Raw genomic sequence first — 13,975 nt, 5'->3', positions numbered from 1 at the left:
CAACCACTCCCCCATACGGCTTCTTCTACTGGTCGCCTTAACACGGTCTGGACCCTTTAAAATACCGTACCGAAAACCCCCCCTTATAAAATCTACCATTCTTTTCCCATCAGAGGACGTATATTTGGGCATCTCAGTTTCTAACGAAACTCTTCCTACAGCCCAGCCGTCGTTGGCTTGCCACTTAAATTGAAACGGTCTAATTTACAATTAACCTCTCAAATCTCGGGGAGATTCCCATAATTAACCGGCCAAAACTTACATTTCCAATTCAGCTCACGTCCGCGTCTCGCCCAACCCAATTCGCGCAACTGTGTCGGGTTTTTCGTTGTAAAATCGGGAAGAGGAGGGGCATTATCGTCACTGTCGCGCGCCGTATCGAGGGCTCGTACGGTTGGGCTCCCCATTTCCGTTCCATTCTCTTTCCACCATGCCGTTTCCTCTCTCTTGCTCTCCTAATAAATTCGAGAGCGGATAAGGGCAAGAAAATAAAAGAATTAACGATTTAAAGGATAAAAGTGGAGCAGAAGCCAAGCGATTCTCTTCGGTTCTTCTTCGAATCCATGGGTAAATTTTGTTTTGGAATCCGTGCATTTTGATTCGTTTGGTTCCTTTTTAATATGGTCGGGATCTGGTGAAAGATCTTGTGGGGGGGTGGGGTGTTGCGGGGTCTGTGCTCCCAAAGATTAGATATTGCTTAGTTTTATTTTTTTTATCGCATGCTCTCGATGCGTTTTCTCTTCAATAATGGATTCTGTTGTGGTTTGGGATCTTGATAGCTTCAAAAGGTGGTGGAATGTCGGATTTATTAGGGAATGATTGGAAAATAAAAAATTGGATTTCTGCCCCTGGTACTTCTCTGTTATTCTTTAATTCTTTACATTGATTGGATTCTTTGGCCGCATATTGATTTACCATAAAACACAATTTTGTAGGGGAAAAAGAGTTTCCTTTTTATCTTTTTGTTTTTGTATAAGGAAACGAGGGCATGATCTTTTTTTATTTTCCTACTTCTGCAAGAGACTCGTCCTTTAATTTTGTTGATGGGCAGATTTTGGTGCCGTTGGACTTGGGGGAATGCTTGCATGGAGTCAACAAAAGAACAAGACTAATGCCTGTTAGCCTCTCTTTCCTTGGGGGTGGTTGAGTATTAGCTTGGTATGTTCGAGATCCTGTGATCAAGAACATTTTTGTTCATTGTTCAGATTGGTCTCTTTGTGACTGCTTCTGTCTCCGTTCTTTATGTCATGAGTATTTTATTCTGGCCTTCTTTTTTCTGAAAAAAAAGTATGGGCTAAAATTTTGCATTTTAAATTTGTGGTTATATGTTAGACTTAGAGCTTCTTGGCTGACTATAGATTGTTTTTTTTTTTTTTTTTTTAAATGAGGACTATAGATTGTATTGCAATAATGTTTAGATCTTGATTGGCTCCCACTTAAGGATCATTGATGCCATTGAGTAGTGAGGGTGCTATCTGGAATTTCTTGAGGAAGTGCTATTTTACTCTTTGATAGGCGACTGGATCATGTTTGGAGGCTATGGAGAATTAGAAATAATGATCTGGAGTTACATAAGGGTCCATTAAACAAAGATTCCGAGGGCATATAAGGGTAAGGGCTTAGCAACTTCTTCTTTTCTCTTCTACATGGATACCCTATGGTTCTTCTGTTCCACTGGTCTTTCTTTAGTTGAGTTGGTCAACATATTTCCTATTTTTTATTTGGAAAGAGGTTTGTTAGTCAATGCTTTGGGTCTCTGTCAAGATAATTTGAGTTTTTGATCTTCTACTGGGTTGTTAATGGCTAATTAGTGATTAGTAAAATTGAATTTCTCTCCTTATTAAGAGAGTTTTGATTGGTGTGTCTCCGAACTCTACATTGGTGGTAAGATTGTTATGACCTCTATGGGGTGAATGCCTTATCTGAGAATTTCAAGTAGTTAAAGGTTAGACTCTTCTAATTGTTTTCATCGAAAAATTAGAAGTTGACGTCACCAATTATTTGCTGCCTTTCTGAGTCATAACTTTGTGGAATTTGCTGCGATCTGTCAAGGTCTAAAGAACTTCTGTTTAGAAATTTTTCCAGGACAACTATGAATCAACATTTTAAAGTTTTTACTCCTTGTTAAGTGCCTGGCGTTATATGAGATTATATTTGTTTTAACTATCTGTCAGCGTATGCAGTATGAAAAATCTAATACAATTTTAATATAAGTGGAACAGCGACATAATTTATTATTTTGGTGTATGTTTTATCTCACTTTGAACTTTAACAATAATCCTGTAGAAACTATATGGTTCTAATAAGTTTTTGAGAGAAATACCATCATAACTTTTTCTGAGCCTTATATGGACAGACTACAATGTGGGGGAAAAAAGTTAGATCTATTGTATTTTGTTAGCTTATGTGAACATTGTGTGTCTGGTTCCATGTGAAAACTGAAATGGATGACACGACTGATTCTCTTTGTTGTAGTGGCTGCCGATTATCTCTCTACTTGTTGGAAAAATCTTCTTTTTTGTTTTTACTAGAATTGGGATGTTTTAACCTCTATAGTGTCATCTTTGTCCTGCTGCATTGGCATTGCAAACCAAATTTAACCTATATATGTTTTGCTTTTTTGTTAAATGAATTTATTGCAAGCAGTAGTCAAATTCTAAGTTATTTTAAGTTACAGGCATTCATGTATGCATTGGCCTGCACAAATGAAATTTCCGTTGCCGTTCACCATCTAGCATCTCTTTCAGCTTTTACCCTTCATGTATATGTTTGACATTATGACATTATATACTTGGTAGTTCAATGACATAATCTACATTAATTTGATTTTGCATGTTAGTATGTGTGATGCGGGACAGGGGATTTAAGGAAGAAGATATGAATAGAAAGGGAAGGGGAGGGAAGATCTGGAATCCACCAGATGTTAACACAATGTTTTCATTCCAAAATACTCTGATTAAAACAGGAGACATGGGGGTTCCATATATAGCCCCCTATGCAACTACTCATGATCCCCACAAGTGATCATGTAACTACCCATGATCCAACAACATCATGGTTCTCTACAATAGCTAAACACAGTCATAACAAGCCAGCAACTGACATAAGGACGAAAATACATTATAAATAAACGAAAATACATAAGAAAATAACACTAAGGCGGCCAAAGTGCTATGCACGCCGGCGACACATATACATATGCTGGAATCGGTGGTCTGTGTCCCCACCAACTTTTCTCAGCTGAGAAGAGTTCGCCTCTAGCGAAACGGATGTATGGTAATGCTCCAACAGGTCTGAAGCAAGTCGCTGAAGCTCATCTCTGCTAATCCAGGTATCATCTGACGGAGGTCGACCATGCCATCTGACAAGATATCGCTGATAACCACTGCTCTGCGTACTAACAATCTGACATCTAAAATTTGTTCCACTGTGTCTGTGATCTGTGGAAAAAAAGGTACAGGAGGCAAGGCAGGAGCAGGAGATATGTTTTCAAAATTGGATGTGAGGTCAGTGTCAGGCTCATTGAATGGGTCTGCAGGAATAGTTGTCGGACCTTGGTAGGCAACTAGTCTTCTACGTTAAAAACTGGATTAATCCCAAAATCACTTGGAATATCCACCACATATGCATTAGATCCAATCCGTTTCAGAATTTTGTATGGACCCATACTTCAGGCGTGCAATTTCCTAACGGCTCTTGGTGGAAACCGTTCAGGTCTGATTCTGATCATTACATCATCACCCACTCGAAATTCTTGATAACGTCGATGTAAGTCAACGACCATTTTATATCTCGCATTATTGATTTCAATTTTCTTATTAATCTCTTTATGTAAATTTTGCATGTGTTGCGCAAAGGACTCAGCGATCTCAGAGATTCTATTGTTAGGTGCTACTGGGATAAGATCAACAGGTTTTCGCGAAACATAGCTTAAGACAATTTCGAAAGGGCTTAAGCCAGAGGTCCTGCTCATAGAGCTATTGTAGGCGAATTCAGCTGTGGATAGGAGAAGATCCCAATTACCCGGGTGGTCACCCACTAAACATCTTAGAAGGTTTCCTAGGCTGTGGTTGACCACCTCAGTTTGCCCATCTGTCTGAGGGTGATAGGCTGTGGAATATTTAAGCTTTTCACCATAAAATTTCAGAGGGTCTTCCAAAAATAACTAACAAATTTGACATCTCTATTAGTCACTATCGATTTTGGAAGCCCGTGGAGCCTAACGACCTCATCAAAGATGATCCTCGCAACTTTGGAGGCGTCAGAAGTCTTGGAAGTGGGCAGAAAATATGCCATCTTAGAGAATCAATCCACTACCACGAGAATGGAATCATGCTTACTTCTAGTCTTTGGCAACCCTAGCACGAAATCCATACTAATGTCCTGCCAAGGACGATCTGGGATAGGAAGGGGGGTATATAAGCCAGTGTTTTGTTTGCGCTATTTGGATAAGTGATAAGTACGACACTGACTAACAATTTTCGCAACATCTCGTTTTTAAACTAGGCTAATAAAATCTTTGTTCGACCATATCAATGGTCTTATTCTACCAAAATGGCCAGCTATTCCTCCCGTATGGAGTTTCCAAACAAGAAAATCTCGAAGGGACGTTTGAGAAATACACAGCTTGTTTCCTCTGAATAGAAAAGCATCAACCACAAGGTAATCACTATTGTCCCAGGTGCGACCTTCTAACACGCTAGCATAGATCTCAGCGAAGTCTGGACATGTTGCATAATCGTCAATCATACGATCAAATCCAGTAACCTTTATGCTTACTGACAAAAGTAATGCTACACGTCGGCTTAAGGCATCAGTTGCCTTGTTGTTAATTCCTACTTTATGACATAACACGAAAGTGTATTCTTGAAGAAATTCAGCCCACTTTCCGTGTCGTGAACTCAATCGTTTCTGTAAATTCAAGTACCTCAAAGCTTCATGATTGGAATATAATACAAACTCTTGAGGTAACAAATAGTGACGCTAGTGACGCAGCGCTTGTACAACTGCGTAAAATTCTTTATCATAGGTGGAATATTTCCGTTTGGCATCATTCAGTTTCTCACTGAAGTAAGCGATAGGATGTTTTTCTTGGCTTAAGACACCATCTATATCTATACCAGATGCATCACAAGAGACTTCAAAAATTTTAGTAAAACCTGGGAGGCGCATTACCGGGGCTTCTGTCATTCTAGTTTTAATCTCTTGGAATGCCTTTGAGGCCGCAACGGTCCAATGAAATTCACTTTTCCGGATACAATCCGTAATCGGTGCGGTGATCGTACTAAATTCTTGATGAACCTTCTATAAAAGGTGGCTAGGCCGTGGAAGCTTCGCACCTCAAATAATGTAGTGGGTTCGGGCCATTCAAGAATAGCTTGGACCTTCTGTGGGTCTGTTGAAACACCCTCAGAAGATACAACAAACCCTAAGAAGATTACACGATCAGTCATAAATGAACACTTCTTAAGGTTCGCATATAGACTTTCTTTCCTTAGTGAATTGCAGAACAAACGTAGGTGCTCAAGGTGTTGTTTTTTGTTTTTGCTATAAATTAAGATATCGTCAAAATAGACAAGGAATTTTCCCATAAAAGGTCTTAGCACTTGGGTCATAATTCACATAAATGTGTTCGGTGCATTTGTCAACCCAAAGGGCATGACTAGCCACTTGTATAATACATCCTTGGTTTTGAAAGCCGTTTTCTATTCATCACCAGGGCGGATACGGATTTGGTGGTAACCACTCTTAAGGTCAATTTTGGAGAAGATAGTGGCACCTGCCATCATGTCAAGCATGTCATCTAATCGTGGTATTGGAAATCGATATATAACTGTTATCTTATTAATTGCCCTGCTATCCACACATATTCTCCAAGTGCCATCTTTTTTGGGCGTTAGAAGCGCAGGCACCGCACACGGGCTAAAACTCTCTCGGATGAACCCTTTTTGGAGTAGTTCATCAACTTGCCGTTTGAATTCAGCGTGTTCAATCGGATTGAGTCCATAATGAGGCAAGTTCGGGAGAGTCGCTCCTGGGACCAAGTCTATAACGTGCTGAATGTCACGCATAGGGGGAAGCTTATCAGGAAGGTCCTCAGAAAAGATATCCTTAAATTCTTCTAGAACACGATGAACTTCCTTCGGAAAATCTATTTGGAAATCTGCAGCAACTTCTTTGGAAACTAACATAATAACTATGGATTCTTGGGTTGCCGCTTTCTCAAACTCCTTAGGACTAATAATTTGAAGGCGCTTTTCAACTTTTACATCCTTCTTTCCAGCAATAGAGGGCCTAGGAGGTAAAGGGTTCAGACGAATTTTCTTTCCTTGGCAAACAAAAGAACAGGAATTGGATTTGCCATAAATGGTCACATCCAAATCACAAAGCCACGGTCTACCAAGGATGATGTGTCCAACATCCATGGGAATAACATCACACCAGACCTTATCCTTATATTCAGAAAAGTTGATTTGGACTAAACAACGCTCAGTGACTGGTATAGCGATTTTATCCACCCAAGACACATTATAAGGGTTAGGATGAGGCACTGTCTTTAATTATAGCTTCTTGACAGTTCTTGTGGATACAACATTGACGCTACTCCCACTGTCGATGATAACTTTACAGCTATGTTCGCCACACTTGATATAGGTATGAAATATGGATCGGCGCCTTCATCATCTTCTTGCTTAGGTTGTGTAAGGACACATCTAACTACGCCTAAAGGAGTGGAACCCTCAAGTGAGCCGGGTTCCTCACCTTCATCTGACTCTTCAGGGTCTAACTCTGGTTCATAGACTAACTCATCCTTTTCATCATTTCTATCTTCTTCGATGACTAGTGTTTTCTTAGTAGGACATTGACTAGCTTTATGCCCAAAACCAAAACATCTGTAATACTGATCTCGAGAAACTTTGGGGGGCTCACTTAAAATTCTCTTATTTTTTTGATTATTAATTTTTGGGGACTCTGTCGCTTGATTTCTAATATTGGGCTTACCCCAAGTGTTAGGTTGGTTTCCATGGGTGAACTTGTGGTTGGACTCTTTTAAATCAAAACGCCTGAAGGTTGGTTTATTATTGTAACACTCAATGCCTTGGACAAGTTGATAGGCATGTTTTAAAGAATTGATCTCACGTAGAATAAGCTCTTTTTTAGGTCATCTCGCAATCCGGACCTAAACCTAGAAAGGGTCAATTCCACACTCTCGCGTGCATCGCATCGCATGAAGAACTCGTCAAAGCGAGCGATGTACTCAGACACAGGTTTGTTTCCTTGAGTTAGTCATTGCCACTGATCTAACAGGCAACTCTTATAGGATGTAGGGAGATTTTTCTTTTAACCTCTTCTTCATTTCATCCCATTGCACTACAGGGGGTTGTCTAGCTCTAGCGAGCATATTTTCTACTGTATTCTAATGCAACTTTGCGGGACCAATGAGCTTCATTTTTGCAAAACAAACTCTGCGATCTTCAGATAGGTTATATCATTCAAAGTAATGGTCCATATCAGCGAGCCAGTCAATGAAGACTTTTGGGTCGAGACGACCATCATAACTTGGTGCATTGATCTTAATACTGCGCATTACACGCTCATCCGGTGTTTCATGCGCTCTAAGATAGTCCCTCTGGTATTGTTGCCCAAGGCCTCTGGGGCGGGGCGGTTCAAACTCACCAAGTTCAGACTCTCCATCGTTGTGAGTAACTTGGAGGTTGGTGATTGAATTTTCAGCCAAAGTTAAGTGGATGTTCAGCCTAGTTTCAAGGTCAGTAATCCTTGCCCCTAATCTGGTTTCTAATGCTGCAATGGCATCTAACACCTGTTGGTTTGGGTTAGTAGACATCTTATGTGAGTAGGATGTACCGCTGCGAGTTGTTATGCTCTAGCATACGAAAATCCTAGATATAAAATAACATTCAGATTAAAATCAACAATCTTGAATAAAAGACTTATGACAGAGTCTCGGTTAATTTCGAATTAGCACAGGTGATAACTAAATATCAGGACCTTAGATACTGCTAACCTTGGCTTGGGTCATGCAAAATCTTCGCAGGTTAATCTAATGAAAGCGGGGTCCTTCAAATTGATTAGGGTTTCACCAGATTTAAGTAAAATTTCCTAGTTTCCTTTTGAGGATTTGAAAAAAAAATGATTTGTAAGGCTCAATATGTGTTTTCAAAGGGCACAGGATCTTATACAATTAAGGTCCTATCTCAAACCGACAACATAAGTAAAAGCAATAGCAATCTAAAGACAAACTACCTTGTACGGAAAGGCTGAAAAAAATTTTAAAGGGGAGATACGACCTTTTCTTACAGATCTGAGTCAGTGGAAGAGTTTGGATGTCAGAGTGCAGGATGCAAAACTGGAGCCTGACGATTTGTAGAAGATGCTGCTGGAAGACGGCCGACTGCGGGTATCGTTGTGGAAGCCCAACACGCTGCAGGGTCTAGAGTCAAGTGTTGGGGCCTGAAAGCTGGGCCCACGAGACAACGGGCCAAGGAATCAATTGGGCTCGCATGACAATGGGCCGAATTTGGGGTCGGCCCGCTCGCCCGAAAACAGATAGAAGGGACCCGAAGCTTCTGGATGGCTTCGGATCCCTCTGAGCGGTTGGGAGAAGAGCTGAGGGAGACACCGGGGGGGAAGAGAAGAACGAAGTCGGAGGGCGGAGACCTTCGTTTTGGGGAGTGATGGAAGCGGCGAGGGCGGAGGATGGAGTCGGCGACGGAGGTGGGAGTGGCGGTGCGGAGAAAGAGAGGTCTCGGTGAGATGGGAAGGAGAAGAAGGGGATTAGGGTTTGAGGGATGAAATATGGGAGGGGGAAAGGTTTCGGTGAGCTGGGAGGGAGAAGAAATAGGGTGAACTCGAGGGTTGGTGGAGGGTAGAGGCAGCGGAAAAAATGAAGGAGGTGGCGGCGGACTGAAGCAGTGGCGTGGGCAGTCGCAGAGGAGAGCGGCGGTAAGGAAGAAGAGGCGGAGCGAGGTGGAGTTGCGACAGCAGCGGCGTGACGAGGACAAAAGTGGCACAGCGTGCGGAGGAGCTTGGGTGGGATGCTCGGCGGCGTTGTTCGTCGGCAGGGAGGCGGCGCTGTGATGGAGTTCTCGGGGAAGAAAGGTAAACAGTTTTTTTTTTCGTTTTTTTTTTTAATTAGCTTGTGCGACTCACGTGCGATGGAGCATGTGTGCCTCACGTGGGTTGGGGCACGTGCAACTCATGTGCAGCTTCTTTTTTTTTTTTCTGGAGCGGATCCGGGCTAATAAACTGGGTGACGGGTGAGGAACTTACCTGTTAACCAGTGCTCCTTCAACCTCCCGACGGTTTCGGGAGGTGGTTCCAGACTCTGTGGCTATTGCTGCAGAGTAGATCCTGTGGCCTGCGGTGGTGGACGGCGGCCGGTCACGAGCTCCTGACTGGTTGATAAGATCAGAGGAGAAGCAGCCTCCCTTTGTTGGTTCTGGTGAGAGCAGATCGAGAGGGAGGGGAACAGGGACAAAAGAAGGGATGCGATGCTCCTTCCCTTTTTGGCAACGCGAACTGCGCGTGGTCCTTCAACACGCTCTGGCGTCCGTGGCGGTCGGGGTACAGCGTAGATCTCGTGCGCTCATCTGAATCCAGGAATCCGGCGCTGCTCCGCCATACACAGGGTGGAACTTCTGTGGGAGTTTCAGAAACAAAGGAGACAACAAAAGGATTTTTTATTTTTGTGTGTATTCTGTCCCACTGCAGCCCAGAAAGGGAGGGGTTTTGGCAACAGTGGCAAAATCGGGATGGCTCTGATACCAAACTGATGCGGGACAGGGGATTTAAGGAAGAAGATATGAATAGAAAGGGAAGGGGAGGGAAGATCTGGAATCCACCAGATGTTAACACAATGTTTTCATTCCAAAATACTCTGATTAAAACAGGAGACATGGAGGTTCCATATATAGCTCCCTATGCAACTACCCATGATCCCCACAAGTGATCATGTAACTACCCATGATCCAACAACATCATGGTTCACTACAACAGCTAAATACAGTCATAACAAGCCAGCAACTGACATAAGGACGAAAATACATAATAAATAAATGAAAATACATAAGAAAATAACACTAGGGCGGCCAAAGTGCGATGCACGTCGGCGATGCTTATACACATGCTGGAAACGGTGGTCTGTGTCCCCACCATTGTGCTTCATGAAATAGAAAGAAATGGATGATTCTGGTATATCTGGCAAGTTATTATTATTTCTACGAATTCCGGTAAAAGGAGAACTTAGGGAGGTGAAATAACCAAGCTACTTGTGCTCATCAATCCAATTAATTGAATTTACTCATAAAAAAGACTAAGAGTCATGCATAAATAAATTATATAATAATCATGGGCCTTGAGAGAGACCAAACATTTTTTTTTAAAAGTGGTTTAATTGTTAGTGTTGCGCTTTTCCCCATAGAGGCCCTTCAATTTTATTTAGATATGCTGCGTATTCTGTCAGAACATTTATTTCAGGTCAATCTGCAGGAAAGACACATTTTTCTTTTTTGAAAGAGAGGAAAGCAGACCCACCTGTACTATAATTACCTAGGTTCCAATACTTGGAGATGCGCCATCCAAGATTCAAACTCCAAACCCAACCTCTTGTTGCTAACTAGAGGTGTATGACCACTGGGGCAAGCCCCATTTCATAGCTGACTCTTTTGAAACAAGGGTGATCTGGTTGCTTTACGTCCTTTTCCTTTTCTTTGATTGGTCACTACTTGGTGATTTGTTAACCTTCGTTTTATGGTTCATCCTCGATTAAGCATGTAAGGCTTGTGAAATGCATCTTGGCAACAGAAATCATGGCAAGCATGTTGTATTTGTCACTGTTTGAGATTTTTGTAATGTTACATTGTAATTATGTGTGCCACATTACGCAGGCCTTCAGATGTCCACAAATAACACAAGGTCTACTGGGTTGATGTATAAGTGTTAAAAAATGAAAGGAGGCTTGTCTTCCATGAGGATGACAACATGACCTATCTTAAGCTGGGGAAAAAACAGATGTTTGCTGGCTCATCTTCTGCCATTCAATTAAAAAATATGGACGAATTACCTTCAGTATCTGGGGACTGTAAATTAATCAGTTCAAACAAGCAGACTCCTCCTCAAGCTAATGTACATGGAAAAAAGCCTGTTGTACTTCCAAACGGTGACATAGATGGATTATTGGAGTGTCCTGTCTGCAGTAATTCAATGTTTCCACCTATTCAGCAGGTTTGTATGCTCGTCAGTTTCGTATACCCTGGGCATGTAGAATTTCCCATCATTCCGGCAAATTTGAGTCTATCTAGTGAATGCTTTTTTCAAATGATTTAACTCTGATTGTATTCATGCAGTGTCCAAGCGGGCATACCCTTTGCTTTTCCTGCAAAAACAAAGTCAGTAATAAGTGTCCAATCTGCAGAAAGGATATGGGCAACATAAGATGCTTAGCACTGGAGAAGCTGGCTATCTCTCTCCACTTGCCATGTGCATACCATCATCTTGGCTGTGAGGAAATGTTTCCCTATTACAGCAAGCTGCAGCACGAAGCGCAGTGTGTGTACAGGCCATATACGTGCCCACATCCAGGCTCAGAGTGCCCCTTTACAGGGGATATCCCTGCTCTTTTGTCACATATGCGGGAGAGCCATAAGGTGGACCTTCAAACATGCTGCGCCTTCAATCATCGTTATGTGAAGCAGGACCCTTGTTCAGTTGACAATGTATCATGGACGCTAACAGTAAGCTCGAGATTCTTTCCTTTGGGATTCTTTAAAAATATGTGAAATATTACTCACAAAATATAAATATGTTATTTATGAACTCTAATCAGTTGCAAACTAACCCTCAGTTAATTTTTATACCTTGCATCTTTCTGCAACTTGTATTTCATTACATTTTGCAGTTAGCCCTCAGTTTCTCAATGCTGATCATTATTACATTTTCTCTCTCAAAATTGAAAAAATGCTGACCATTATTGCTCTTGATTGTGCTGGCTCTAGCTTTTCAACTGCTTTGGACACTACTTCTGTCTGCATTTCGAAGCATTTCTGTTAGGATGCGAGCCGGTTTACATGGCCTTCCTCTGTTTCATTGGCGAGGAATGTGAAGCAAGAAAATTTGGGTATTGCCTTGAGGTTGGTGGTAATGGGCGGAAGCTGACATGGCAAGGAGTGCCTCGGAGCATCCGGACCCACCACAGGACAGTCCGTGACAGCCATGATGGCCTCATAGTTCAGAGGAGCCTGGCTCTCTACTTCTCAGGTGGTGATCGGAAAGGGTTGAAGATGAGAGTCACAGGCAGGATTTGGAGGGAGATCTGAGAGGGGAGAGAAGCAGACAGAAACGTGAGATGTTATAGCATTGTATATGTTGTAATTCTTTTATATAAAGTAAAAGTTTTATCATCTTAGCTGCAGTCCATGAATTGAGCCTTTTAGAGATATGTTATACTGCAGCAAATAATTTTTGAATGTGATTGGAGTTTAATTGGGTTACCTGATGGCAAATTTCTCCATCACAGCCTGTTCTTGGTAAAAATTATGCTGTATTTCTGTTGGCTTTGGCGTGGTGCAGCTTCATGGTAAGGTTTTAGATACATATTGCTGGGACATACCATTTGGACTAGAACTTAAATTATTACCATTGCTCTTAACCGCAGGATGGAATCTATTTCAGAATGATTGGCTTGAGGTGTGGGTTTTCAGGGCTTGTACTGCAAAAGTTTTAAATGTGGGAGCTTGTTCATTGTGAGCTGAAATTGAAGTAAATCCACCACTTTTTGATTGGATTAAAGCGAAAGCTTCGAAGGTGGACAAATTTGGTTAATTTGGGAAAGAAGCAACAGGATTAGATTTTGATTAACTGTTTGAAAAAAAAAATGTAAGTTTGTTGTTGGTATGTACTGGCTGGTTGAGAAAGGATTTTCTTTACCTATTTTTGAAGGATTGTAAGGAAAGCCCCAAAAAGATGAAAACAAGATAAATTACTCTAGTTACTTTGAGGGAATCAGAACCTCCAATGAAAACACTAAAGTGTTGGGAAAAGATAAGCGTGCTTGTTATTATTCTCTTCCCTTTTAAATAGGCCACAATACAATCGAAGTTCTCAACAAAATAGGAAAAATCTTACCAACTAGTTGACTAATTCAACTCAACTACAAATCAGAAAATAGTTAACACGAATATCTAGAAATCAGGAAACAAAAAATAACAAAAATTATTTAGAGTCCTAATGACTAGGAATTCTTGAATGTAACAGCTCCCCCCCCCCCCCCCCCCCAAAAAAAAAGAAAAAATCGCCCTTGTCCTCAAGGGAGATGTTTGGAAATTGTTTTTTGATGAAATCCCCATCTTCTCAGGTTGCATCAGCAGGAGATAAACCTTTCCAATGAATCTGAACTTCATGCTTCTTATTCGAGACTCGCCGATCAAGATCTGCTTGCGGTTTTGGAATAATTTTTTCTTCCTCCATGTTTACCAAAGGTAATTGAGGTTGCATAGAAACTTTTTTTCCAATTTTTTTCTTAGGAAGGGAGACATGGAATACTGGGTGGATACATGAACCTGCTAGCAAATCCAGTTTATAAGCCACTGCTCCTATTCTTTGAAAAATTTTAAATAGCCCATAATACTTAGCAGACAACTTGAAGTTCCTTCTCATGGACACAGAAAGCTGCCTATATGGTTGTAATTTCAAATACACCATATCTCCAACTGAAAATTCTCTTTATGTTTAGAATCATTTGAAATAATTTGAAATCTTTAAAACATGTAAATGCTAGTAACAATCTAATTGCCTCGAGTCTAACCATAGGAGCAAAGGTCTCATCAAAATCTATACCTTCTTCTTGATTATAGCTCTTTACTACTAGTCTAGCTTTGTTCCTAACCACAACTCTATTTTCATCAAGTTTATTTTTGTACACCCATTTAGTTCCAATTATCGAGTATTCAGAGGGTCT

General features: G+C 41.2%; 1 protein-coding gene across 3 annotated transcripts; it reads left to right on the top strand.

Moving 5' to 3' along the window:
• Nucleotides 1–384: 384 nt before the first annotated feature.
• Nucleotides 385–12,529, top strand: LOC103696809 (E3 ubiquitin-protein ligase SINAT2-like). 3 transcript variants are annotated; one of them, XM_088714186.1, is made up of 6 exons: nt 385–567; nt 1,052–1,158; nt 1,397–1,611; nt 10,908–11,244; nt 11,367–11,753; nt 12,015–12,529. In XM_088714186.1, exons 4-6 carry the CDS (start codon nt 11,002–11,004, stop codon nt 12,333–12,335), a joined length of 951 nt encoding a protein of 316 aa, XP_088570312.1. In that variant the 5' UTR covers nt 385–567; nt 1,052–1,158; nt 1,397–1,611; nt 10,908–11,001; the 3' UTR covers nt 12,336–12,529. The 3 variants fall into 3 exon arrangements, with proteins under 3 accessions (XP_088570312.1, XP_088570311.1, XP_088570313.1); XM_088714185.1 differs by lacking the exon at nt 1,397–1,611; XM_088714187.1 differs by lacking the exons at nt 1,052–1,158; nt 1,397–1,611.
• The last annotated feature ends 1,446 nt before the right edge of the window (nt 12,530–13,975 follow it).

Source organism: Phoenix dactylifera, chromosome 18 (assembly GCF_051530095.1).
Source record: "Phoenix dactylifera cultivar Ajwa chromosome 18, Ajwa_hap1_PhDact_Kaust_v1.1, whole genome shotgun sequence".
Classification (NCBI taxonomy): Eukaryota; Viridiplantae; Streptophyta; class Magnoliopsida; order Arecales; family Arecaceae; genus Phoenix; species Phoenix dactylifera.
Note: the sequence above shows the minus strand (reverse complement) of the source record. Positions and strands in the feature narration are given on the sequence as shown.

Excerpts from the sequence above, each read along its gene's own strand:
- LOC103696809 (XM_088714187.1), top strand. The coding sequence starts at position 11,002 with ATGACCTATCTTAAGCTGGGGAAAAAACAGATGTTTGCTGGCTCATCT. Across the intron at positions 11,245-11,366 it reads TGTTTCCACCTATTCAGCAG|TGTCCAAGCGGGCATACCCT; the intron begins GTTTGTATGCTC and ends GTATTCATGCAG. Across the intron at positions 11,754-12,014 it reads ATGTATCATGGACGCTAACA|CTTTTCAACTGCTTTGGACA; the intron begins GTAAGCTCGAGA and ends TGCTGGCTCTAG.